This window comes from Chenopodium quinoa, unplaced genomic scaffold (genome assembly GCF_001683475.1).
Source record: "Chenopodium quinoa cultivar QQ74 unplaced genomic scaffold, ASM168347v1, whole genome shotgun sequence".
Classification (NCBI taxonomy): domain Eukaryota; kingdom Viridiplantae; phylum Streptophyta; class Magnoliopsida; order Caryophyllales; family Amaranthaceae; genus Chenopodium; species Chenopodium quinoa.
In genome coordinates, this window is record NW_018745170.1 from 3,514,757 (window position 1) to 3,541,309 (window position 26,553).

General features: G+C 35.5%; 5 protein-coding genes across 7 annotated transcripts; 2 read left to right on the forward strand and 3 right to left on the reverse strand.

Annotated features, from left to right (window-relative positions):
* Positions 1–1,003: 1,003 nt before the first annotated feature.
* On the reverse strand, positions 1,004–8,333 carry LOC110710340. Of its 2 annotated transcripts, none has more exons than XM_021888624.1 (3): positions 7,966–8,333; positions 4,400–4,501; positions 1,004–3,262 (listed from the first exon to the last, which is right to left on the reverse strand). In XM_021888624.1, the coding sequence occupies exon 3, from the start codon at positions 2,280–2,282 to the stop codon at positions 1,680–1,682; it is 603 nt and encodes a 200-aa protein (XP_021744316.1). In that variant the 5' UTR covers positions 2,283–3,262; positions 4,400–4,501; positions 7,966–8,333; the 3' UTR covers positions 1,004–1,679. The 2 variants fall into 2 exon arrangements, with proteins under 2 accessions (XP_021744316.1, XP_021744315.1); XM_021888623.1 differs by having other exon boundaries at positions 4,292–4,501.
* A 1,619-nt stretch (positions 8,334–9,952) lies between these two features.
* LOC110710425 (protein MAIN-LIKE 1-like) lies at positions 9,953–12,274 on the forward strand. Its single transcript, XM_021888718.1, has 3 exons — positions 9,953–10,021; positions 10,873–12,006; positions 12,152–12,274. The coding sequence occupies exons 1-3, from the start codon at positions 9,953–9,955 to the stop codon at positions 12,272–12,274; spliced, it is 1,326 nt and encodes a 441-aa protein (XP_021744410.1).
* Positions 12,275–12,482: 208 nt separating this feature from the next.
* Positions 12,483–14,100, reverse strand: LOC110710426. Its single transcript, XM_021888719.1, has 4 exons — positions 13,875–14,100; positions 13,731–13,786; positions 13,171–13,627; positions 12,483–13,096 (listed from the first exon to the last, which is right to left on the reverse strand). The coding sequence occupies exons 1-4, from the start codon at positions 14,098–14,100 to the stop codon at positions 12,483–12,485; spliced, it is 1,353 nt and encodes a 450-aa protein (XP_021744411.1).
* A 462-nt stretch (positions 14,101–14,562) lies between these two features.
* LOC110710427 lies at positions 14,563–15,072 on the reverse strand. Its single transcript, XM_021888720.1, has one exon. The coding sequence runs from the start codon at positions 15,070–15,072 to the stop codon at positions 14,563–14,565; it is 510 nt and encodes a 169-aa protein (XP_021744412.1).
* A 3,547-nt stretch (positions 15,073–18,619) lies between these two features.
* LOC110710353 (serine/threonine-protein kinase HT1-like) lies at positions 18,620–22,977 on the forward strand. Of its 2 annotated transcripts, none has more exons than XM_021888641.1 (3): positions 18,620–18,819; positions 19,665–20,649; positions 22,211–22,977. In XM_021888641.1, the coding sequence occupies exons 2-3, from the start codon at positions 19,754–19,756 to the stop codon at positions 22,548–22,550; spliced, it is 1,236 nt and encodes a 411-aa protein (XP_021744333.1). In that variant the 5' UTR covers positions 18,620–18,819; positions 19,665–19,753; the 3' UTR covers positions 22,551–22,977. The 2 variants fall into 2 exon arrangements, with proteins under 2 accessions (XP_021744333.1, XP_021744332.1); XM_021888640.1 differs by having other exon boundaries at positions 18,621–18,875.
* Positions 22,978–26,553: the final 3,576 nt, after the last annotated feature.

The following is a 26,553-nucleotide window of genomic DNA, read 5'->3' on the forward strand; positions in this document are numbered from 1 at the left end:
ACTTGTACTTGTATGTTGAATCGATCAAAAGCACAGATGGCCAAGACTTGATCATATCAGCACAATCAGGATGCACAAGGAACAAATGGGTCACCTCCGATGTCTCTTCATCAGAATTAAACACGAACAGGTAACCACGTGCTTGTGCCTGGTGTAGAAGCTGCTGAATAGGGTTCCTTCCCTCTGACCGTTCAAACCTCAGTTTTTGTCTGACGTTGTAGATGTGTCTTCGGTTTAGCTGGTCTTCAGGAAATTTCTCTAACACAGATGCGAATATTTTAGCAGGCTTCACTTGAGCATCACTCATTTCTTTGACAACTAGTTTTGCAGCAGGACTTAGGCCGCTTAACTGTCAATGACCCACTTCATATACTATCATCTCATGGTTGTGATACCCCCATTTAGAGTAACCCTTCACTTCCCAAACGTCACGACTTTGGTGTTGCCGAACCTTTACTCTGAACTCACACCCACAACCATATGAATGTTAATGGTGTTTGTGTGGGCTAAAGCCCATCACCTTTTATAAGAAGCACAATCCAAATACCAAAGAAAAATAATGTATATGAAATTTTATTGTTAGGTAAAAAAATATGTTAGAATAAGTAAACTAAATTTACCCTACGTTTTAAATTTATGATTAGTAAAATTAGAAAATCATACTCCATTTCGGTTTTTATTGGTGAATACAAAACTACTGACTTACTACGACGTAGAATCAGTAAAGGAAACTCCAAGAATCTAAACATTGATAATAGCAATGCCAGTTTCACATCTTAAGTTAGAATGTCAAAAATTCACGAACAAATAGCAATTGCAATCAGAATATTGTAACTAATGATTGTCACTATAATAAACCACTATATAAGTCTACACCTAGTTTAATTCCCGAATCTAAGTGGCAAAGTAGTGGTTTTAAACCATAATGCAATGTTTCTTGAAAGCAAAAACATTGATACTTCACGTATAATAATGTATACTTCACAAAGAGAAACTGCTGGTAGCCTGTTTACTAGGAAGAGCAAAACTCTAACAATGAGTTCATCACAGTTTTACGCTATCTGTCATTCAATAATCCTAACCTACCTGTAAAGATTTACTAACAGCAAGTTTTATGCATTTGCCTTAGGCTTTACCAAGTTAATTGATTAGCTGCACTGCTCTGTATCATTTTCAATGATACCTGCTAGCCGTAAAAGCTCATAAGACACTACATTCTTAACAGCATTTGCAAAACACTGGTTTGTAGCTTTTGTTGTAAAAACACAGACATCTTTTTCTTTCTTGGCCCGTGATAATGCAACGTAAAGTTGTCCATGTGAAAAGCATGGCCGTGGAAGATGAATGGATATTTGGCTAATAATTTGCCCTTGAGACTTGTTGATTGTCATTGCAATGCTTAACTTGATTGGGAATTGTTTCCTTTCAAACAAAAATGGATAGTTGACAGAGGTAGAAGGTCTTAAGTTGACTCTGTGTATGAATACCTCTTCTCCTTTATAATAGCCAACTGATATAACACACTGAATGATATTTGGGAAAAATTTCTTACAAATTAGCCTTGTGCCATTGCATAAACCTGAAGAAGGGAGCAAATTTCTTAACAGTATAACAGGACAACTTTCCTTCAAGACAAGCTCATGAGGACTCATTCCACCGGGACATAGTTTGTTGATAAATTATGTAGGATATATACTACATGTATCATTCAGCATGGCATCAAAACTCTTGTATGTAACAGCTTGTCCAGGAAATTTCTCAATCATGAATGTGTTAATAGAATCCACATCTTCATTCATGGGTTTCAAAATTGCTTTTCTGGTGAAAACCTGACAATCAAACTGCCCTTGAACAACTTCTGAAAATGTTTTTTCTATAATGGTAGCTACTAATTCTGTTAAATTGTTGGTGCACTGTACAATCTCTTCTGGTAACTCGATAAAGGCATTTTCTGTTTCTAGTAGTTTTCCATTGCCCAAATCAAGCAGAAAAGCAGAATACACGTGATCTTCTCTTGCTCTAATGTTTTCTGTCAACCTAAATTTGATGAACTTTGGCCACAGATTAGAAGTAACAATGCTTGTTTCTACTGCTTCCTTCATAGTATTCTGAGGAACCACTAGTAAAACCTGCCTGAAATCCCCTCCAAAAACAATAACCTTTCCTCCAAATGTCATAATATTCCCATATATATCCTGTAACAAAAGATTTGAAGATTTAAGATTTTGCTTCATAGTCATTGAAGCCTTGTCCCATATTATCAATGTAATTTTCCTTAACATTGCTGCTAAATTACCCTGTTTTGGAACATGCAAGCTAAAGAAGCTTCACTGTCTATTGGAATTTTAAATCATGAATGAGAAGTTCTACCCGAAGGAATGTTTGCTGCAGCAATTCCTGATGTAGCTGTAGGTAAAACAATCTTGTTCATTAGTCGTAATCTGCATATAAAGCATTATACAGGAAAGTTTTTCCTGTACCTCCGGGGCCATCAATAAAAAATAAGCTCTGCCCTTTTGCTGCATGACATGTTCCATTATACACACAAAAGCAGCATTCTATGCAGAGTTCAGCTTAGAACGACAACTTAAGCATTCCTCTGGGATTGGTGCACCAAGGGCATCTAGAATGTCTTTTGTACGTCTGAACTCATCATTAACCTGGGAATTTAAAAGGTCTAGCCCCAAAAAAAAACAAGAGATTTTCCCATGGCTTCAAGGTGCTACTCTACTGCTCTGACAGTAAGTTGTTGCACTTTGAGCAGGTGATTTGGAAATTTGTGAGAAATTCTTCAACAAGAAAAGGGTAAAATAGTTAACCCATAAAGCACCAGGATCACTTGGTTGACAAAACATAAGAACTGTTGCAAAAAAAAGGCGTAAGGCAGCAGGAATATGAGTCGCACAGGCTTCAGACAATGTTAAATTAGCTGCATCATCATCTTCTATAAGTCCAAGCTTTATAGCAGCTCCCTGAAAAGTCGGATAAAGACAACCATTGACAATTTGCAAATCTTCAAATGACTTAGGATTTCTCACATTTAGCAATAACAGTCTAAGGAAGAACCGTTCACCCTCTGCAAGGAAGACGAATGCTAATCTCCTAACTGAAATCCTGTTCTGAACTCTTTGATTCTATTCTTTAGCACTCTAATCTCATGTGAAATGCTCACCAAATTCACCATACAAGTATCCTAGTCCATCTTCAGAAGCAGCATTCAGTGTAAAAAATTCAGTTAGCTGAGTTCTTGACCGTTTAGAATCTGAAACAACAAAACAAAGCCTTTCATGAGGGCGAACATGAACAGTTTGCATATTAGGTAAATGGACCTGTAAAGGTAGAACCGCAGGATACATTTCAAACAAATCAAAGTTGAATATTCTCCATGCAGATTCACAAGGAGATACCCACCTCCCTGATTGATATTGTTCAATCTCATTTACAGGCTCACTGTTAGAAGGCACTACATTGTATGAAATTCTATCATGACCCTTGTATACATACTTGTATAGGTACTTTACTACTTTAATTGTTGAACATACTTCAACATTCAATTGAAATCAAATAACAAAGAAAGATAAGGATTACAAGGATTAACCCACTGGTTATCTAGCTGTGTATTCCTTATGGTTACCTTTTCCCCAGTTTCACTCCTCCGATAAATAGGATAACCATCTTTATTGTTAGTTGTCTCATTGCAAATTTGTTTAGGATACTTATTCTTGTAACTTCATTTTTTAGGCCATCTTTGCGCATACATGGACATTGTGGATTCAATAAACCACAAGGACCATGCATCATATGCGCCAACGCGATTCTCCTTAAATTGACATTAGTTTCAAGAGGTATTTCAGAACAAACAAACCTATCATAGTCACCATGACACTTCAGCTTGTATCTTGGTTTTAGAATAATTAAAAAATGGGCATGTGGAAAACCTCTTTTCTGAAACTCAACTACATATACCATTGCAGCAACTCCTGCAAAACTTTTTTTTCCATGATTTCTTTTTTCAGTGCAAGTAATTTCGCTCTAAAAATTCTAGCAACTAAATCAGGTATGTCTTATGCTGTCTCACCAGTAGCTAGCTCGGCTTTTATTTCTGGCCAATTAGTGTTACATGTAATTGTTACAAAAAAATCTGGCTTACCAAATTGCTGCACTAAAGCCATAGCATTTAGGTACCGCTTCTTCATATCCCGGGGGCCACTAATATAAGTTAGAGGTAAGATTACTCTACGACCAACATTATAAGCAACAATTTCCCCAAAATCCAGTGATTCTAAAATACCTTTTTATAGATCAGCTCTTATTATTTCCTGATTGTTTTGAAAGTAACCAAGCCTCGTATTTTCAATCTTTACATACATATCGACTATGTATTGCTGAAAGCATCTACCTGCTCGTAGTAACATGTTATTAGGCCGAATTTGCAGCTTATAAGCACAATATTCCCTAGGAGAAATAAACTTGTCTGCTTTAGTATTCTTTCTCTTTGCACCTGTATAAGAAAAAACCAAAAATATGTCACAACTGCAAAGAATGTGTGGTACATGTAAAAAATAGGTAATAAGGCATATAGAGTATAAAATGTCTACGTGTTTCTTCCTGGTTTAATAAATCTTCAGCAGTATGAATAACACAAGACATTATAGGATCTGCAATCGAATCTGCCACATTCTCCTCGAGGAAATAACAAAGGGTATTGAAGTGGATCATAACAACCATAATTATGATAGATTTGGTGAGATTCATTGGATCTTCCAGTTACTAATATATGAGGAACTTAGATTTGGCTAGATGAAGCATTTTCTAGCTAGATTACAACAACATCATCAACATCAGGTGCATTATAAACACGTTGATCAAGTATTGGGTTTTGGTTAAGAACAATTCTTTGTCCGTATTAATGGATCTGTCTCTTAAAGACCGGAAAAACACAGCATAAGGATTTTGTTGTGATACATGCATAAGGATACTAATAAAATCCTCCCTTACTTCAGGAAAACAACCCAACCTATTTTTCGCTTCATGTTGTCCATCATAGAAGTATAGGTATTTGGGACTACTATCATCAGGCAATAAATCTGGAACAAAATGATACATTTGGCCATGCAATTTGAATACATAAATGCCTTTGTAGCTGTTTGCATTAAAATGACCCCTAAGAGAACTGTACGCAAACAGATTATTGTATAATCTAGCATACTTTCGAAAGTGCACAGCAACTTCTTCCTTTAAAGTGAATAAGTAGGCAAGTTCAGGAGGAAACTCATTTGCAGCTATTTCAATTTCTCCATTCCCACAGCAAAAATGCAGGGACTCAAACATAAAAAAAATTTGCACCACATTTAGTACAGTAGCAAGGCACAGAACGTCTGAAAGGCTCTGTCGGTAATTGTTGATCTATAGCAGCACCAAGAAGATCTAAAAAAAACACAAAAAAAAAGAGCAAACAAGCATATAAGCTAATTGCTACCTATCATGATAGTTAGCTCTAAAATGTTTATTATTTCTATAGCCATTTACTTTTTGCATGACGTTGTGTAGGAGCTTTCTTACAAGAGGCAACTGTTCTTGATTCTGATTCACTGCACAAAGGACATGTTCTGTTATCTTGGCATTCATATCAGCCTTAAGAACCTATAATCCCAAACAATTTACCTATTTAGACGTGACTCAGCTAAATTAGCAAAAAGAACACTGATTAAGTATAATTCCATATGTTATTCCGTCCCAAGATGTAAATCAATTGTAAGCACCAAGAAACTCTATGTCTAGCAGAGGGCGGCTATAAGGCCTTGTCATTAAAAAGGGCAGACATGCAACCATTGTCAAATATGTCACAGCCTTGTGAGCCGCTTTTTTGCGAGACTCTTCTATCGAACTGGAATCTCCACCATAGAAAATGAACTTTGCGCGGGAATTTGGCCTATTAACCCGTACAAAGACATTGTTCTTAGCAGTATCTATGAATCCATAGACCGGAGATGGAAACTGCAGCCAAGCAATAATCTTTTCCAAAAGAGGCTGAAAAAGAACAAAGTCTTTGTTTGATCATCTGGCCATAACCTATAATGGCAAAATCGATGTTCTGGACAAAAATTATTCAGAACAGGACATGTGCTTCTCTCCTAAACAACACCACTAAACCCTATCTACAACACTTAACAAAATCTGTAACAAAACTCTAAAAAAAAGGGTTGCCTAATCACAGAAGGAAGACTAGAAAGGGGAAACAGTAACACTACATATAACACTGGGACAGTAACTGCACATCAGCTGAGCCTGAAAACCTACAATCACTATTAAAGCCAAAACCAGAATCATTTCTTGTAAACCCGAAAGGTCAATGTACATAAAAAAAACAAGATGCTTCCATATAACAGGCCAACATAAACTCTAATCAACAGGAAACTAGCACCTTAAAAGCATTGTAATTTGAATATGACACCCGTTGCATAAAAAGAGTCATAGGAATAACCTTAATAGGTCTTGTAAGTTCAACACAACAAACAGAACTTCAACAGCAACACCACAAAAAATGCTATCAACAAACCTGTAATCCCAAAGAGAATTGAGCTATGAACATGTAAAACTAACTATGATTTTTTTGTTTTTCCCTTTTTACAACACTTTCAACATTGAAAAAAACCAGTTAGCCCAATCAAATTAAGCCGTTAAATGTTATCAGAAATTTCTAGACTGTGCAACACAATTGTAATCACCCCGACTAAATTAACAGAGGCACAATGGCACACAACATTGTGATCGAAAGCGTTATCATGACCATTTAATCAGCGAAAATCAAATCTTTAAAGGCAATTTATTACAATATACAGTAGTAGATTCATTGTTTGATGTTCGGTTTGTCAAGGAATCCGAAAAATGTAGTCCAGAATATATATACATAAAGCAAGTTTGTACAATAGGCAATATAAAGTCATCTAAAACAAAGTAACAACTTTGAAACAAATACCTCTGCAAAGCAATCTCAGATCACCCACAACCATAGAGAAATTGTCACTGGGCATGAATATTTTGGTATATCAAAAAAGAAGAACACCCTTTCACTCTATATATAGACAATGATAAACAAGTGCACCCACACTAAAAGCCAACTATAATATTATATAATACTATATGTCACAGACTAACGGGGCGTTTGGCAATTGGGAATGGGAATTTGGGGAATATAGGGTGGGAGTGGGAATGGGAATTAATAGGTGGGAATTCATGAGATAATCCCAATCCCTTGTTTGGCATATTTTGGAAATAAGATTGAGAAATTTTAAATCCTATGTTTGGTATGTGGGAATAATAGAAGGATTAAAAGCATAATTTACAAGATTACTCTTTGCATATTAAAAAAGTGTAAATATATGTCACAAAAGAAGGGGTAGTATTGTCTTTTTAATAATTTAGTGAATTCCCCCCAAAATATTACCTGCCCCCCAAGTAATAAAATGTAGGGAATACAAGCTAATTATTCCCAAGCCCATTCCCATTTTATATCATAATTCCCACCAACCAAACGTGGGTTTATAAAGATTAGGGATTATTATTCCCATTCCCAACCCATAATCCCACTTACCAAACAGCCCGTAAGTACAACAAAGTAATCCCCAAGTCTTTTCTTATTCTTTTAAAAGGACAGTGAAGTAGTGCCCAAGTAAGCTATTCCAATCCAAGAACCATCAAAAACAAATCATACTCCTAACCTACTAATCAAAAATCCAATTTAAGAACCGTCAAAAACTAATTATACTCCTAACCTAATAATAAAAAAATAAATAAAAAATAAATAAAAAAAAAAAAAACACCAAAGCCTAACCTGCAATGTAATATAGCAACCCAAACCAACAAATTATACTCCTAAGTAGCTTATACAACCAGCTAATCCCAAAAAACGATCCTAACCTACAAATCGAAAATGGAAATAAGAACAAGGAAGGAAAAATATACCAGCCATTCTCAGACAGAACGTCAGTCAAAGACAATTCCCTTCCAAACCTCATCATCCACCAAAATAGAAGACTCAAACAAAACCAGCTCGACCAAAACCAACAAAAGCCCCAAAATCAAAAGCGAATCCTATAAGGAATAGGCTACCTTAGCTGCCAGTTAAAGAAAGACCTGAAGAAAGATTTGTACTCTCAATTACAGCTGTTATACAAAATGCATTTGGCAAAAAAGGGCAATTTCAGAAATCCATTAAATTCAAGGGTGTCCATGTAATAACACCACATACTATTGTTCATAAGCAACAGTAATTCCTTTTCATTTTTATAATGGTTATATTAGTTATAGATTTTGTATTATAAAGTGTATTATTTGGGGTTGTAACTCTTTTCTCTTTCTCAATTTCTTCTAATTCCTTGGTTGAATTTTGTTCTCTTTGATTAGTTTTTTAGAAGTATTTTTTTGTTGCTTTCAAAAGCAAACATTAAGCTTAATAAATTTGCAATTATTTTTATAATATTTTGATAGGGTATCCTCTGACCCGACCCGAGAAATTCGGGTATCCGATTAACGGATACCCGGATTTCCCGGGTCAGGTCATGGGCCGAGTAATTAACTACTCGCAAACCCAGGTACCCGCCTCTTTGGGTACCCTAAGCTCTACGGTTGTTTAACCGTAGATTTTTACCATTACTATTAAAGGTTAATACTTTGAAATATTAAAATACCTTTTTTAAAAAATATTTCTATATGAAAGTAATTTCAATTATCATCATTCAACAAAATTCTTTAAGAAAAATAGCAAACTAGTATGAAACTTTATGTAACTAGTTAAAAAATATATGTTACATACAAATCTAATTTGACAATTAGTTTGTCATTGGAGTTGGTCTGATGTTGATTAATATGTGATATATATCTATAATATTATTAATTGAACAATTACGAGTGTAAATAAACAGAGACGGTCAATAACCTACTCTGGTTCTAGCTCAATTTAAGCTTGTTCATGTTTCCCTATGAAAGCTCGAGATTGTGCATGGACTCGCCTAAGTTAAATGAACATGAACATAACCACGGCAATACTCGGCTTAGTTCATATACACCTCTATGAATTGAACAAGCATTAAAGTTTGGTCATTACTCCGATCGTTTCATAAAAATCACAACACTTCCAATTCCTTTTTCATACATTTAATAATAATTGCATTATTTCCTTATTTGGTAAGGACCTACAATTACTTTAATATTACTATTTCTATCAACTCCACTTACACTACTTTTTTAATACTACATTTCTTTTCCTACTGATAATTAAATCCCAAGTAACCATACTTTTATACTCCCTCCGTATTTTATTACTTGCTCCACTTTTCTTTTACGGACCGTATTTTATTACTTGCTCCATTTCCTTTTTTTTTGGTTATTTTCTAAAATGAGTTTTACTAATAGTAAAAAAGGAGTTTTAAAAGGAGGAAATTTCCAGGGTATTACATTATCAATCGTCATCTTCATCATAGCAGCAATTTTGCATAGCATTTTAAAGATATTTATCTATCTATATCTATTTGTTTGGTTTTTTTTTTTCTTTTTCTTTTTTTACCTTTTGGAGCTTAGGTGATGTGAAAGAATTTTTATTTGGAATTAATGTTAGGAGAAAGGGTTAGGGGAAGATGATAGGGATCGGGTGTTATTAAACGTCGTTCCCAAATTACAAGGTGACGCTCGCATTTTTTACTTGAATTTCCTAATTTGCCCCTCGTATATAAATACTCGGGAAATTCACTTTCGAAACTCACAAGTCATTTCACAACCCATACACTCTCTCTCTAAAATTTTCTCACTCTAAAAAAAAGTCAGAAATTTTAAAAAAAAAAAATAAGTCAGAAATTTAAAAAAAAAAAATCAGAAACTTTTTTTTCAAAAAAAACCCCAAACTTTGAAAATCAAACAAAGAACAACGAACACCAATCAAAGGTTGAATCCGGGTATGGCGGACCGGCGACGCATTAGGTTGGCATACGGTGGTCGTGGGGGCGGCGTTAGTGGCGGCGAGCAGGTTGGTTGTTGTTAATTGTTTCTGATTTTGAAAAAAAAAAGTTTCGTAAAACCAAGACTTTCGCCTGAAAAATCCGGAAATTTCAGGCGTATGTGGTACTTCCGCCTAAAATTTCCGGAAGTTTCCCCAGACTTCCGGATTTTTCAGGCGGAAGTCTGGGTTTTCTGAAAAAAAATTTTGGTCGATTTGTTTTTTTTTTTTTTTGTTTTCCTGTTTTTCGTGATTAAGTATTTTTTTTTATTATTTTTGAGTAATATAATTTTATTGTTTTTGTTATGTATATGTTTTTTATTAATTTCAGAAAAAAAAATTCCGCGTGATTAAGATATGTAAATTTTTTTTGAGTAATATAATTTTAATTGTTTTTATTGTTATTGTTATGTGTAATTATTATGTATTATGGTTTTTATTTATTTTGGAATTTTTTTTCCTCGTGATTATTGATATGTTTTTTTTTAACTAATATAATTATATTGTTTTTGTTGTTATTGTTATGTATTGTTGTTATGTAATTTTTTCGTGATTAAAATGTTATAAAAAAAATGGATTGAAATTATTGTTGTTGTTGTTATTACCATTGTTGTTATTATTGTTGTTGTTGTTGTTGTGTTGTAATGTTGTCGATTTTGTGGTTTATTATTGTTTTGATTTGGTTTATTGTTATTGTTGTCAAATTATTATTATTAGTTATAATTGATCCTTGGTAATGTTGTTATTATTGTTTATTTGATTTGGTTTATTATAGTTTTGAAATGATATTTTTGAATTTGAATATTAGTGATTCAACTTTGATATCATAGTTGTGTGTGTAAGTATTAATGAAATCTGATTTTTGTACTTATTTAATGCAGATTGAGGGTTCGGGCGCTCAACATGCAAGATCAAGACGTTTGAATGCATCAGTTAGGAGGGAGTTAGGTGGTGCAGGACCTTCGGAGGCACCGTTTCATCATGAGCAGCAGTACGGGTCTGCTGGTACTTGGTCGGGGGAGCACCAGTCAGATGGGAGCGCCCCCATGTACTCGTCGGGTAAAGTGCCTTCATCTGACAATGAGGATGACGAGCGAGCTAGTCATGCTAGTCGAGATTCAGAGTACGACCCTCAGGATTATCGTACCGTGTATAGGGCTCAGCATGGGGGATTTGTTGGTAGTAGTGAGCCAGGTCAACCTTCTACCAGCTTATCAGAGACGTGGGTAGTACAGGAGCCGATGCTAGGTGGGCCTGAGGATGGTACTATTATTCCTAGTTTTGGGGGTCACGTGGCTGTATATTTATGGGGTGGGCAGGAGCGAAATGTTCTGCGGTGTTTGAGCAGGACACAGTTGTGTACTGAATTGGGTAACTGGTGCGCTCGTCTTCCGCAGGAGCACCTGGAACTGATTGATGGCAGTGGTCTATCTCACTTACCCAGGATCATGTTCAGGCGATTTGACTGGCCCCTGATTTCTGCTTTTGTTGAGAGATGGCAGCCAGACACGAACACGTTTCACATGCCATTTGGGGAGATCACGATCATGCTACATGATATGTATCATATTCTAGGGCTTCGTGTCGATGGTTCCATGGTTTCCACTACTCCTAGCACGGACGTTTTACGGGACGCGTGCTCGATTACCATGGATATGACCGCGGAAGAGCTAAATGAGAAGGGCGGTACTAAAACTGTATGGCAGGGTAGTGGGGTGCTCACTGAGAGGATAATGGAGTCGACCTTGGAGGCACAGAGGCCCTTCAGTGTCCATTACAGGGCGTACTTGTGGTTAGTACTTGGCGGATGTCTGTTTTTGGACAAGAGTGGTAATTGTACTCATCCTTCCTCCCTCAACGAGCTTTTTGTTGAGGATGTTCAGATTAGTGAGTACTCCTGGGGTTCTGCCGTGCTAGCATATATGTATCGGCAGTTGGGTACAGCATCACGAAAAGATGCTAATTCTATCGCTGGTTGTCTTACGCTTCTATCACGAAAAGATGCTCATCCTCGTGTTTCTCTAGTTGCGCATCACATGGGAGTCGCGCACTGCCAGAGAGAACTAACATGGATTACGTAAGTACTTGTGTTTTTTGGTACTATAATTATCACTACAAATACATCCAATTTGTTTCATATGTTGTTTTTTTTTATTGCAGTGGATGGGTTGGTCCATGGAGGTTATCAACAGGACACTGGAGGAGTATCCGAGCTTGTCGCGTGATACGAGAGCAATGGCTGAGGCGCTACGAGCTGATTGGAGGGCGATGATGGGGTTGTGAATTCCCTGTTTATTAGTTTTTTTTTTTAGTTGTACGCATTTCGTTTATTTACTCTACATTCGGCATGTATTTTAAGAATTGGACTATTGTTTTTGTGTGGTTTTAGTTGAAACTTTGTTTAATTCAGAATTTTTATTTACACTTTACATATTTACACTTTACATATCTACAACTGTTCACAATAAATGAATGTACATAAATGCGTTCATTATCTAATTAACGCATCCCACATGTTCCTTCTAGCAGCATAACGCTGATCCCAACCGTCAACACTTGGCTCGTGGTTCTCAGTCCACCAACCTGCAATCGGGGGAAGAGATGAATCTGGTGCAAGGTCAATACAGATAAAATGTGAGCCCCCAACTGTAGCGATCACAAACTCTCGTTCAGGTGCAGTGACCCCCCTTCGTGCCCGCAACGGAAAAATCGTGAGGCATGGGTAGTAGCAGGTTGGTACGGTGCCAACACCAAGAATAATAAACATTGTGTTGAACCAATTAGCAATAGGAAATAAATCTTGAATTGCAGTCACCCAATGACGCGAATCAACCGCCCCACTGTCCCATCTTATTCGCTCCACATTGATCCCAAGTCTTCCAAGCCCGTAAATCCTCTCGTACAGGGTTGGATAACCAAGGACCTCATTTTCTATTGTTTCTCGAGCGTCATACCATCGTCCTTGATCACCGAAGAAGAACTCGGCCACACAAAGAAAGCCGCAGTTACCATCGCCGATGACATCCTTCCATCCTGTAATGTAAGGCAACATCGGTCTTGGAAGCATGTGTCGATAACGACTTTGGCTAATGTCACATGGATCTTCTGCACAAATTTAGGGTTCAGTTATTAGTACAGTAAATAATGAAATACGTGAAAATCACAATAGTCAATCTTACCTATTTGGCGTGCACTACGTGCAGTGTTCTGGCGGTTCACATGTTCAAAATAACAAGGATCACGTCTTGTATCATTGTTTCTTCGTCGACCACGAACCTGGTTTACAGTAGGATCTCCGAGGTCAGAGTGATCCGGATGCAGTTCTTCTTCAATGATGTGAGATACGTTTTGAAGAACAGCAGGATCACTACCGATTACCTCATCCATCAGAGAACGAAAATGTGCAGCGTCCTCGGCCGAGTCATTACCGAACACTGGTCCATCATCACCATCACCGATAACCAAGGTCTTCCAGAACGGGTGAATTTTCCTGATATACAAGCCTGTCCCTGCAGTTAGAGAGAACTGTATCTGGAAAGCACAGGGCAAACCGTGGGTCACACGCATTGCACATCCACATCGCTCATACACCTGATAGCTCAGCTCCCTCATCCTTTTCGTCTCGTCATCGAGAACCTTCAAACAATGCTGAGACACCTTGTCGTTAATACATGACAGTGGCAATTGTCGGTACTTCTGACCTATCTTCGACCTAGAAGCCTCCAAACCTTCGAATTACAATGATCTGATTACCAATGTGGCAATGAACTCGAGCCCATACGGTATCCAAAGAACCTGCACATTACAAAACAACCGTTACGATTTATAACAAAAATAACTACAACAAAATACATACATGAACTACAACATCCAAACAACAAACCTGTCGAGGATTCAAACCACATCTTCACGACCGAATGTTGGCTCTCAACTCTACAAGTGCTGGTGTTGCCTAGATGAAGAACTTGGTTTGTCCAAAATGTCACAAACTTCGTTTTATGACAAAGCCATGTTCTCTCAACATATTGTATCACCGCTGGATAACTTGCCCACCTATCTTTCATTGTATCTACAACAACATCATAATTCTCCTCGGTTGCAGCATCCATGATACGTTTCCATTTCCCATTTTTGAATTGCGCACCGATCTTCTTGTTTTTGAACATAGCAGTGACCCGAGCCTCCACATCTTTGTTAATGTGCCATCGACAAAGTAAGTGCGGGGTCCCTAGAAACACTTACCTCAAGGCCGCACATAGCCTAAGCTCAAGGTCTGACAAGAGAACCGACGGTTCCTTATTATACCCAATCAAGTCTCTCAATCTCTACAACACCCATCGATAGCTTGTCGTGCACTCGTTGCGCATGAACACGTAAGCAACGAGGAAATTCTGATTTTTCGGTGTCACACCAACTATCTCAAAGAACGACATCCCATATCGGTTAGTCTTGTAAGTGGAATCCATACCGATCACATATGGTTACGTCCGAAAGATTTCTACCGTGACTGGGTGCGCCATAAAGGCGTGCTGTAAAACGCCTTCATCATCAGACATGACCTAGTAAAGATACTAACTCTGTCTCGCCAAATGTAGAAATTGCTGAACAACTCCTCTCCCGTCAGAAATCTCCGATCTCAAGTCATTCCGGCTGTTGTAGATGTGTCTGATGTTTGGATGACCATCAGGAAACTGCTCGGCAATAGTCGCCATGATGTTATGCGGTGCAACCTTAGACTTCGTCATGTCACGCACAACCTGCTTCGCATCTGGTCTCAACCCACTAATTTTACGATGCCCCTCTAGATACGCAATCATTGGATGGTTGTGGGTCCCACTTTCATCATTTTTCGCCCGGATAATCCAACTGTCGGTGATGAACTCGTAGTATATCTTAATGTAGAAAGGACAACCATTGGCTTTGGTTTTTGTGTCCTTCCGAATTGCGTTCTCAAGATCTCTCGGCTTACTCCTGCGTCCCCGATCACATCTCAAATACCGAAATGGTCGACCATCTCTGGTTTTTTTGAAAGACGATTCACCAGAATAAATCCCAGATTTATGGCAACAACATCCGCCCATTTAACTGCATCCTCAAACGTTCGAAAAACCGTGTCTATCACAAAATTTGCCATGTAATTCACAACGTCACCGCCTTCTTCAACCTCCGAATCCTATAAACATAAATGACAAACATAAAAAAACACGCCAAGCTTAGTATTTTAAGAATAATATTAATAATAATAATAATAATAATAATAACAATAATAATATTAATAATAACAATAATAATAATAATAATAATAATAACAATAATAATAATCACAATAATAACAATAACAATAATAATAATAATAATAATAATAGTAATAATAATTATAATAATAATAATAATAATAATAATAATAATAATAATCATCGTAACAACAACAACAATAACAAAAACAACAATAACAATAATCATAATAATTTTACAATAATAACAAAAACAACAACAACAATAATCATAATAATAACAATAATAATAATAATAATAATAACCATGAAAATAATAATAATAATAATAATAATAATAATAATAATAATAATAATAATAATAATAATAATAATATTAAGCAATAACGTACAATAAGCAAAAAAAAGACATCCGCCCAAATATTCTGGAAATATAAAGGTGGATCCGCCTGAAATTTCCGGATCTCCTGGATCCTCCTTTATATTTCCGGAATATTTGGGCGGATGTCCACTTCACAAAAAAAAAAAAAAAATTCAGCGACATACAAATTCTTCCGACGAAGCCTCAGGCGTACGATCGTCGCCGTCGTTCATCGTCCAAGACCAGTCGCTACACCTTGCTTATTTTTCTCTGGTAAACGGTTTAAGATTTTTGGTGGTGAGCTCGGGATTTTTGGGGGCGCGTGATTTTCTAAATCCAAGTGGTGGGCTCGGGATTTTTTTAAACCAAGTGGTGGGCTCGGGATTTTTTTATGCCAAGTGACAAGGTGGTGGAGCCATATAGGCCAAATTCACATAAGGGCAAAAAAGTCATTTCCTCCTAAAATGGGAGCGTCACCCTGTAAATTGAGAACGACGAATAGCAATTCACTAGGGATCAATAAATAAATGTCGAATTCAATTAAGTTGAAATTGAAAGATAGAGGGAGAGGAAGAGAAAAAGGATTAAGATTAAGAGAATTAATTTTATTGAATTAAATTGAAGGTTATATATTGAAGAGCTTTGAAAGATGGTGAGGATAAAGGGCCAAGAAGTAAAAAGGATTGTAAGGAAAGTTTAAAGGAGAGGACATGTGGCGAATTGGATTGTTCTTTTAGATATTTAGTATAGAAGTATATACTATCTAAAAAGGATATATACCCTGTATCACATTTCTAGCATGTATTGAATGATAAAGTTATTAATATCTACTTAATTGTAGTAAGATTTAGACAAAAAAGCTCAAACTACAATCACTTGAACAATACACACAAATATGTCTTTTATTTTTTATTTATTTTTTTATTTTATTCCTGCACAATATGTTTTCTTTAAATACATTATGTGTCTCGCTCCTAAGTTTCGAGTATAAAATTAAGTGAATTCCACCCTTAGCACATTTGAAGAAGCAAGGTTTTTTTAAAATAAAAAATAAAAAAATAGAAGCGAAAACACAACTACTCAACACATAATGAAATTATCTTTATTTTTTCAAGTGCAATATACTAGTACTTTCTTAAATTAAACAATAGATTGCGTGTTTCTTTACTTTAAAGCATAACGAATAAGGAAGTTGAGTGTAAACATAAAAAATATATTGAAAATGGGAGGAGAATAGGGAAAATAAGGTAAACTATAGTCACTCGAACAATTCAAGGATACGTCTTTTCTTTCCATACATATAGTTTGTTATCTTAAATTAAATTTGGAAAGCAAATTCATTGAATATAATACCAAGAAAGTAAATTTCTTTTGAAGTACGATTAAAAATATAAATGAAAAATATTACATAATTTACATAGACAAAACTAATTAACAAATGCAATAAATATAAATCAGTCAAGCGTAGCAAAATCTACAATATGAACACTTAATAAGCACACATTTCACCTTTAATTTCCAATAATAGTAATAATCAATTACCAGATTACAAAATTAAACTAAAAGGAAAACAATAATGAAATCTTAACTGACAAACCATAACGGAAAACAAATGATGAATTCGTCTCTTAACTGACAAACTTTAATAGATAGCTAATTATGAAATTAATCAAATCTTAACCGACAAACTTTGATAGGAAACTAATGATGAAATCAAATCTTAACCGACAAACTCTGATAGAGAAGAGATGAATCATATAACTAACAAACTCTAACAGAGAACGAATGAATCTTAATTAACCGACCAACTCTAACAGTGAATATTGCAAATTAATTTTATCATTAACATGTATTGAATGAAGATGTTGTTTGTGCAGTATGAGGTAAATCTACTAAAAAAAGGGAATAGCGTAGGACAAAGAAGGCAAATCTGCATTCACGTGAGCAATACATGTAACCACCTTTTCTTTTCAAGTCCAGTACGCTTTCTTAAATTATGGATGACGTGTTTCTTAAGATAAATTATAGTCTTTTGTACCCTTCACCCTAAACACAATTAATGAGGAATTAGTGTGTGAACATCACAAAATTCAATTGACAATGGAAAAAGTAGCTAACATTATGGTTGCTCAAATAATATATGAAGTTTTTTTTTTATTTATTTATTTATTTTTTTTTCAAATACAATTTGTTCAAACTATATGTAAATGACATGTCTCTTAAGTTTATGATAATCATTAACAATTTCACTATCAACACATATTGAATGAGGAAGTAATGCATTAAAATATCAAAAATAAGATCACTGAGAACAAGAGCAAAGTTAGATAGAGAAGTTAAAACTAAACTTGTCAAATGATACACAGAGATGTCCTTTCTCTTTGACAATACATAGAGCTGTCTTTTCTCCATAGACACAGTTTCCTTTTTTATAAATTGTAGATATTACGTATCTTAAAAATATACTCAGTATAATCTTATGGTAAGAATCACGAATTGCGAAACTCAATTACTATGCACATATATGGTAAATAAATGGGTAGATAGAGCATATTGTTCTATACCTTCCTATTTTATACACCCTAATTTTGAATTTTTGATAGCAAGCATATTATTCTTCCTGTAAAAAAAAAAACAAAAGCCACACGCTTACGTGTGTTATGTCTTCCCTTACATATTAATTCTATTACTGGTATCATTCATTTATAAATATTTATATTTATATTATTACAATTATAATAAAAAAAAAAAAAACGCCAAAAAGAACGGCAATATCTTTTTCCCGAGGAAGACCGCAGACTCACCAACAACATCATCAAATCATCATCACCAACTTTAAATCAACGGTCATAATCTCTTATAACCCCACTCAACCTCCACATGTCATTCCCTCATTTGTCCTTCACACTCCCATTTCTCACAGCCAAAAAACTTCTAGTTAATCAGTTAAACACGCCAAATAAAAAAATAAATAAAAATTAAAATTAATAAAAGACAAGCTACTACTACTACTACTATACTACTAGAAGAAAAAGAGACTGTAATTCCCTTTTTTTTTCTTCATTCATTCATCTTCTCTCTTTCTCTCTCTTCATTTTCTCTCTCTACTTTCTCTCTCCTCTTTCTGGGTCTTCTCTTGCTTGACTGCTATCACGATCTTCTCTCTCCTCGAGCTTCAGCTTGATCTCTTATGGTTTAATCGTTTAATTTTTGGTTCAAGCTTTGAAATCGGCGTAAGTCAGCTGGTCAAAATTTTGGTTCGATCGACGCGTTTTTGGTCAATTTTGAGGTTCAGATCATGGAATTTTCCTCTTGTTTTTAGTGTTTTTTTTTTTTTTTTTTTTTTTTTTTTTTTTTTTGTGTTTTTGTGTTTTTGATTGTTCTAATTTAGGGTTTGAATTGGGTGTTTTTTTTTAATTGATTTTTGCTTTTGTAACTGTAACCTGGAATTCACGCGTTTTCTGGGTGTTTGTTGAATTTTTGTCATCGGAAAAGTTTGGGGGTTTTTTGCTTGAATTTGTTTTGGTTTTTTAGGGTTTATGATTGTTTGGTTATGGTGGTGGAAAAGGGTATTGAGTTGGGTGTTGTTGTGTTTTGAGGGAGATGGAAGTGAAGGGAAACTGGGTGAGTAACTAGGGTTTTGATTTTTAGTAGGTTAATTAATACTGTTTTTACCCTTTTTTGTTTGGAGAAATGTGATTGATTATTTATGATTGTTATTACCTATTGGAGAAGATTGTGCCATGATTCTTTCCTTCTAGATGAAATTTAATGATTGGAGTGGAATTCTATCTTGTGAAATTTTGCCCATTTACGTCTTCTGGTGTTTGATTGATCTAATTATGTTGATTTGTTAGCTGATTAGGTTGATTTTTAGTTGATTCGAGGCGGTTTTCCGGTTGATTGTGCTCTTATTCATCTTGTGTGTAATTTAAGTTATGATTAGTTCATTTAATTTGTATGGGTTTTTGCGGTTTATGGTTTTGATTAGGAATCATAGAACTTGTTATCGTTTACGTGTATTTATTCGGCTTGTTATTGATTCTGCTTGAAAATTGCTGTGGATGCTTTTATGTAGGGCTTCGGCTGGGAGTGTTTTAGATTTGGCGTGCTGATGCTGAGGAATTAGATAGATTCAGAGCTTGCTTCTCTGATTGGGGGAACAAGATGTTGGAAGCTTCGAAGTTTACTGGGATCATAGGCATTAACAACAATGATAACAAATTTTATGACTTCTACAAGCTTGGAGTTGGTGAGAATTCCAACATGTCGATTGACAGTTATGCAAGCTTGGCAGCGAGTAATGGTGGGGGATCTATTGCAATGTCTGTTGATAATAGCAGTGTGGGTTCTAATGATTCACACACTCGTATGTTGGGTCATCAAGGATTGAAGCGTGTCAAAGATAATTATTCAGTTGCTGGAAGCAATAATCATCGAGGAAGGGTAACCCATGCTTTAAGTGATGATGCACTTGCTCAAGCTCTTATGGATACTAATTACCCAACTGAGGGCCTAGAGAATTTTGAGGAGTGGACCATCGACTTGAGGAAGCTTAACATGGGTGATGCATTTGCACAGGGAGCTTTTGGGAAGCTTTACAGGGGCACTTATGAAGGCGAGGAGGTTGCTATAAAAATTTTGGAGAGGCCAGAGAATGATCAGGATAGGGCCCAGCTGATGGAGCAACAATTTCAGCAAGAAGTTATGATGCTTGCTACATTGAAGCATCCAAATATTGTTCGGTTCATTGGAGCCTGCCGAAAACCCATGGTCTGGTGTATTGTTACTGAATATGCAAAGGGAGGTTCGGTTCGACAATTCTTGACAAAGAGGCATAACAGATCAGTGCCTTTGAAATTGGCTGTTAAGCAGGCTTTGGATGTGGCTAGAGGGATGGAGTATGTCCACCGGCTTGGACTGATCCACAGGGACTTAAAGTCTGATAACCTGTTGATTTTTGCTGATAAATCCATAAAAATTGCGGACTTTGGAGTTGCTAGGATTGAGGTTCAGACTGAAGGAATGACTCCAGAGACTGGAACATACCGCTGGATGGCTCCGTAAGATTCCTGGCTCTTGTTAACTGCTGTATTTCTTTCCTATTAAGCTATGATATACTTACGTGCTCTATTCAATTTTCTTGCTTAAGTCTGTTTACTTGACTCCTAATCCCCAACATTACTTTGCCTCTATATTTTATATATCCTTTATAATCCTATTTCATACCAGGTATTCCTTCCCCCTCCCCCCCCAACTGTTCAGTCTTGCTTTCATCAATTATTTTTTTGTAACTGACTTAGTTCTACTATGATTTGTTGATTTATGGTTGTCCAATTGTTCTGCAAGGTGTCTTTATTTCTATCGTTTATGTGCGTACATGAAGGGGGAAGGATGAGAGGTTTATGATACAATAGATAACCTATAAGGTGGCTTTGTTTCTATCTTTTATGAGTGTTGCATAATGGGGGGAGGATGATTATCATCCAATAGATAACTTGTACACCATAAGTGGTGGCTTCTAGGAAGAACTTTCTAGCCTACACTCAACTGATATTTTCTATTACTAGAAGCAACTTACTGCATTAAACATTAAAGATTTCTAGTGTAGTCAGCCTAACTAGAATGACTTTGGTTATCTTCTTCTTTAAGATACTTTTGAATTTAACTCCAAATTTAATGTGGAATTTGTTGTGTTTGGAATAGTAAGGAGCATGCTTTGGGTTCTTTGAGCAATATATGTATTTTTTAAAATTAATTATTATGCCTTTTTTAAAAGCTTCTTCGTTTGCTTGGTCCTATTAGAACACTTATCTGTTCTTTGTACTCGGTAGTTATGACCTGGCTAACCATTGGCTGGCTTTTGATCTTTCTGATTGATTTGTAGCCCAAGACACTGCTGTAATATTGACTTTGAACAATGGTCTTTATGAAATTAGTTTACTTGAATATTATCTCAAATTAAACTTTCATAATCAGGGTTCAACGTGCTTCTCTCAAATTCAAACAAATCTATCCAGGGATTATAAGTTGTGCAGTATTTCTCTGGCAGTATCCTGAAATCATAAATTGTATGTAATTGTAGTTGTTTCTATATAAGCTCGTGTCACGCGATTTTCATTTGTGGTTTGGCTGATGCGTCGTTTTAAAAATGGAGCTGTTTAGGTGTTATTGTAGGGGAATAGAGGATAATAACAATTCTAAAGGGGTTAGGGGGTCGGGAGACTGGTTCGACATAGACTCTATTTATATTTAGTTACAGATTCTGTTGGCTATATAAGACATCAGGAACAGTTATTAGCTCTAATCACTTGTATAAGAATTATGCTTATTTCACAACTGTTGTGCGTTTCTCAGCCTCAGCTGGCTAAACATAAAAGTTGATTGAGGATTGGGAAAAGTTTCAGTAGTAGGAAAACTCTTTGCTTTGTTATTTACTGAAATTTTCCTCTGTTGTGTTGAGGTGTAATGTTTTAGTTGAGGTTGATTATATTTCTCTCTGTCTCTTGTATGTTTCATCTCTGTGGCCTTAGGTTAGGTATGTTCACTTGCTGTGCTTGACATCTATTCTTTTCTGCTTTGCTTGGAGATCTTCTTGACTGCACTATTATTTTCCTTCTGCAGTGAAATGATCCAGCATAGGCCTTACACACAGAAGGTTGACGTGTACAGTTTTGGAATAGTCCTTTGGGAGCTGATTACAGGCATGCTCCCATTCCAGAATATGACTGCTGTTCAGGCAGCATTTGCCGTGGTCAACAAGGGCGTCCGCCCAATCATCCCAGCTGACTGCTTGCCTGTTCTTGCTGAGATCATGACCCGTTGTTGGGACCCCAATCCTGATGTGAGGCCGCCCTTCTCAGATGTGGTGAAGATGCTCGAGCATGCAGAGACCGAGATCATGACCACCGTTCGTAAGGCACGTTTCAGGTGCTGCATTACACAACCTATGACTGCAGATTAATGCAGAGGAAGAGAAAGAAAAAGTTAAAGACGAGACAGGAGAGGAACAAAAGGGATAGACAGATTTGTGGGGGGTTAAAGGATTTGGTACAGCCAAAGTCTTGCAGGGAAAGGTTGTTTTACTTAACCGTGTATCTATCAGGATATGATTTTCTTACATTCAGCTTAGAAAAAAAAGGTGGAAAAATCAAGATAAAAGTCGAGAACTTCTGGGTTTTCTGCTTTTTTTTTTTCCTTTTTTTGTTTCTTATTTTTTTTTTCTTTTTTTTTCCTTTAATTATAATTCAAATGGATTTCTATGGTTGCCCTTAGTAGGAGGAAGAGAAGATATGTGATCTGTATTTATACATGCGCCCTCGCTCTTGCTATGATGTTTATCTAGTTTAATTGTTTTGATGATAAAAAGGAGGGAAAATTTCATATTATCATTCTTAGTTCCTTAAATTAATTGCATTGCATTGCCTGATTATGGTAAAGTTTTGTCTTGGAAATGATGTGTTTTTTCTTATATTCCATACAACACCAGGAATCTACCAGTCAAAGACTCAGAGTAGTTGTTTGATGATTGTCTTCTTTGCACAAACATCGCTGACAGACTTATAATTTAAACTATTTGTCTGTCTTCTTAAGAATATCATTGGAATTTTCTCTCTCCAATAAGTTGATGATAACACAAACTCTAAAACAAGAAAGGATGCACATTAATTATAAGAGACTTTTTTTTTTTTTATTTTTATTATTTTATTTATTTATTTATTTTTTCTCTCTTCAAACAAATAAGGGTATAAAGTTATCTTGATATAAATTAAAGAGTAATGCTATGTACCGGTATTAGTGGTGTAGTCTTACTATCTTAGGGATACTGAAAGCATTTAAGAGTGTATGTAATCAAATTCCAAAAATACAAGTTCATATTAGATTTTATCACTTTATTTACGATTTTTTATCACTAATTATCGTAAATTTTTGTGATGAAAAATTATGAAAATTATACATTAGCATATTACATACCTATGAGGTTAAATTTAGGCCACTAAACAATTAAATCAGATCATTATTAGATCAGAAAGAATAAGTAATCATATCAGATTAGTAAAAATATACCAATTGGCTGTTGGTGTAGTGGTGATTGGGTCTACACTTGATAGAGAGGACCGCGTGTTCGATCCCCCGCAACAACAATTGGGAGGGGATTGGAACCTAACCACCCAGAATTGATCCCGAAATCCGGATTATCCCAAAGGGTGAACCGGGTGGAACACCAAAAAAAAAAAAAAAAAAAAAAGATTAGTAAAAATATTGTGAATTTAACATAGCCTAATACATTCTAGAAATTGATATTTTTGATTTAGAAGCTATGCCAAAATCACAATTTGAACGGTGTATAAATGTTTTGTTTTATTTATGTTTTTTACTTTTAGCTCTTTATATGTAGCCCTTAAGGTTTTATGTACCATTTTTCTAAAATATAAGGTTGTTTTTGTGTTTTTTTTTTTTTTTTGGATAAAGTAGTTTTCACAAAAAATACATCAATCATCGATATATTAATTCCCTTTGTCAAACTAATTGGCGCTATAGAAGATAATGTCTACGTATCATAAGAGCTTTTTAACATTATAAATACGAAAAAATTCTTGGCAGCTATTAAAGTTGATGTCAAAATCTTATGACCGTGTAGATTGGACAAGCTTATGGTTGCTCCCCTCGCTAGTCCATTGGATTTCACAATGGGTCTCTATCGTCACCTTCAAGGCTATTGTTAACGGAAAACAACACAAGGCTTTAAGCCACATTGTTGCCTTTGCCAAGGTGATCCATAATCACCCTATATCTTCCTGTGTTTTGTATGGATGTTTTGTCGAGAATGTTATTATTAGCTGAACAAATCAAACAATAATTTAGTGTTATTAAAATTGAAAGAAGAGCCCCAAAAATTTCACATTTATTTTTTGCGGATGATGCTATGTTCTTTTTCAAAATAGACAAACCTTTTGCACCAATATCCGTGATATACTAGCTAGGTTTGGGTTAGTCTCAAGACAACTAGTAAATTGTTAAAAATCTTCATTAAATTTAGTCCGTGTTTTTTCCAAGATCTAGTAAGTGAGTTTAAGGATATTCTTTGTATTCTTAGAGTGCAAACTATGGGAACACATTTGGGGAATACAATTGATATTTCAGGAAAGAAATCGGAAAATTTTAATTTCCTTGTGGAGAAGGTCAAGACCAAAATCCTTACTTGGTTTACGTGTAGGTTATCAATTTGCAAAATTGGTACTTATAAACTATGTTCTAATGAATATCTCGTCTCATGTTTGAAATCACTCAAGCTGGAAAAAGATAGACTCAATTATAACCAGATTTTGGTGGGCTACAAGAGGAGAAAAGGGTTTTCATTGGGTTTAAAAATAATTTATACAGTTACCAAAAGGTTGGGTGGTTTAGGGATTTGAGCTACTAGCATGGTTAATGATACATACTCTTCTCTTTAAAAACGTACTTAAGATGCATAAAAAACCCCCAAACTTCTTGCCTCTAAAGTTTTCAATGCTAAATTATAGTCGCTAAGTTCATTTTCTTATGCTCGTAAAAATTTCCAAAAGGTAGTAAGTCGGTTCCTTCCATGATTTGCTTGGAAGATTGAGAGTGGTGATAATGTTCCAGGTTGCAGCAGTAAATGGGTTAATGGGAAAGTCCGGCGGTGAAGTCTAATCAAACTTTATGTGAGAGTTTGAGATGGAAGGTTAAAGGCTTTATTGATCAAAATACAGATTTCTAAGATACTACATACGTTAGTGAGAGAAACGTTTGAATGGGATAGTGCAAAGGCGATCTTAGGGATGTAATTACCAAAGGAAAGGAACGATGATTTCATGTACTGGCCTAATCATTCATCTGGAATTTTATAGTCAAAACTGGGTATGGTTTTCTCTCAGCAAATGCTTAAACGAACTCAAAATTCAGGTCATCGAAAGGAAACTTCTGATTTTTTTTTAAAAATCTTATGGAGACTTAATAATCCCTCAAAATGGCCGGAGTATGTTCATATGGAAAATCTTTTATGATGCCATCCCTATGAAAGTGAAACTCGTTCAAAGAGGAATGCAAATAAATGCATTGTGTGATTATTGTGGATTGGAGGATGAGAATTCGTAACACATCTCTAGATTATGTAATTTGGCTAATTTTTCTTGGAGTAATGCCCACGTAACCAATAACCATACAACCAATGACTCCATTTCTATCTCTCTAAGGAAATGGATTCAAACTTATATTCTGTTTATTTTATAGTTGGTATGAAATTCATAGTACAACAATAAATACCTTAATTGCAACACTGTGGGGCCTCTAGGTCACAAGAAACCAGTACTTTTCAATGGAGACAATGGTGGAATTAGTACTTTGAATAGGAATATTGAAGAAGCTTTACAAAGTCTACAGGATTTTAAAAAGCTGGACTTACCTTCGTTAGGAATTTTTAAACACACAGATACAAGGACCGCCATGTTTCTGCAAAGGCTCAAGCATGTCTTGAGGCCTTGAAATAGTGCTCAATAATAGGCTTCTCAAAGGTCTTCTTATATTTTGACTCAATGAATTTGGTCACTTTCTTACGAAAGGAGGATATAAATGATATAAACATCTTCTAGACTACGCAGGAAATTAAGAAGCTATGGTTGGGCTTTCAATGTTGTAAAATTCTCATGTGCAAAGGGCACATCTGCTTACGAATGATAGTCGCTATATTTAATTAGCTATTCTTTTATTCTTTTGTAATTTGTTTGTGTTATGTTGATGTCGAAAAAAAAAAAAAAACACTAAATATTCTTTCAAAAAACACTCGCTTCCTTTCTCCTCTCACCTCCTCATCTGCTCTAGCCTTTTTTTTTTTTTTTTGGCCGTTAAGCCGAAAATTGGACTATTTTCGACCCATTTTCTTTGTAATTTCAATAGACCTATACGTGTAGTGTAGATGTTGTAGTCTCTGATCCCTATGGTGGACT

What these genes read in the sequence shown, in the direction of transcription:
- LOC110710340 (XM_021888624.1), bottom strand. Translation starts at nt 2,282, where the DNA reads ATGTTAAGGAAAATTACATTGATAATATGGGACAAGGCTTCAATGACT.
- LOC110710425 (XM_021888718.1), top strand. Translation starts at nt 9,953, where the DNA reads ATGGCGGACCGGCGACGCATTAGGTTGGCATACGGTGGTCGTGGGGGC. An exon ending in GCGTTAGTGGCGGCGAGCAG is followed by an intron (nt 10,022 to 10,872) that starts GTTGGTTGTTGT and finishes TATTTAATGCAG; the next exon opens with ATTGAGGGTTCGGGCGCTCA. An exon ending in GAAAAGATGCTCATCCTCGT is followed by an intron (nt 12,007 to 12,151) that starts GTTTCTCTAGTT and finishes TTTTTATTGCAG; the next exon opens with TGGATGGGTTGGTCCATGGA.
- LOC110710426 (XM_021888719.1), bottom strand. Translation starts at nt 14,100, where the DNA reads ATGGATGCTGCAACCGAGGAGAATTATGATGTTGTTGTAGATACAATG. An exon ending in GTGGTTTGAATCCTCGACAG is followed by an intron (nt 13,787 to 13,874) that starts GTTTGTTGTTTG and finishes TGTAATGTGCAG; the next exon opens with GTTCTTTGGATACCGTATGG. An exon ending in ACGTAGTGCACGCCAAATAG is followed by an intron (nt 13,097 to 13,170) that starts GTAAGATTGACT and finishes AAATTTGTGCAG; the next exon opens with AAGATCCATGTGACATTAGC.
- LOC110710427 (XM_021888720.1), bottom strand. Translation starts at nt 15,072, where the DNA reads ATGGGCGGATGTTGTTGCCATAAATCTGGGATTTATTCTGGTGAATCG.
- LOC110710353 (XM_021888641.1), top strand. Translation starts at nt 19,754, where the DNA reads ATGTTGGAAGCTTCGAAGTTTACTGGGATCATAGGCATTAACAACAAT. An exon ending in ACATACCGCTGGATGGCTCC is followed by an intron (nt 20,650 to 22,210) that starts GTAAGATTCCTG and finishes TTCCTTCTGCAG; the next exon opens with TGAAATGATCCAGCATAGGC.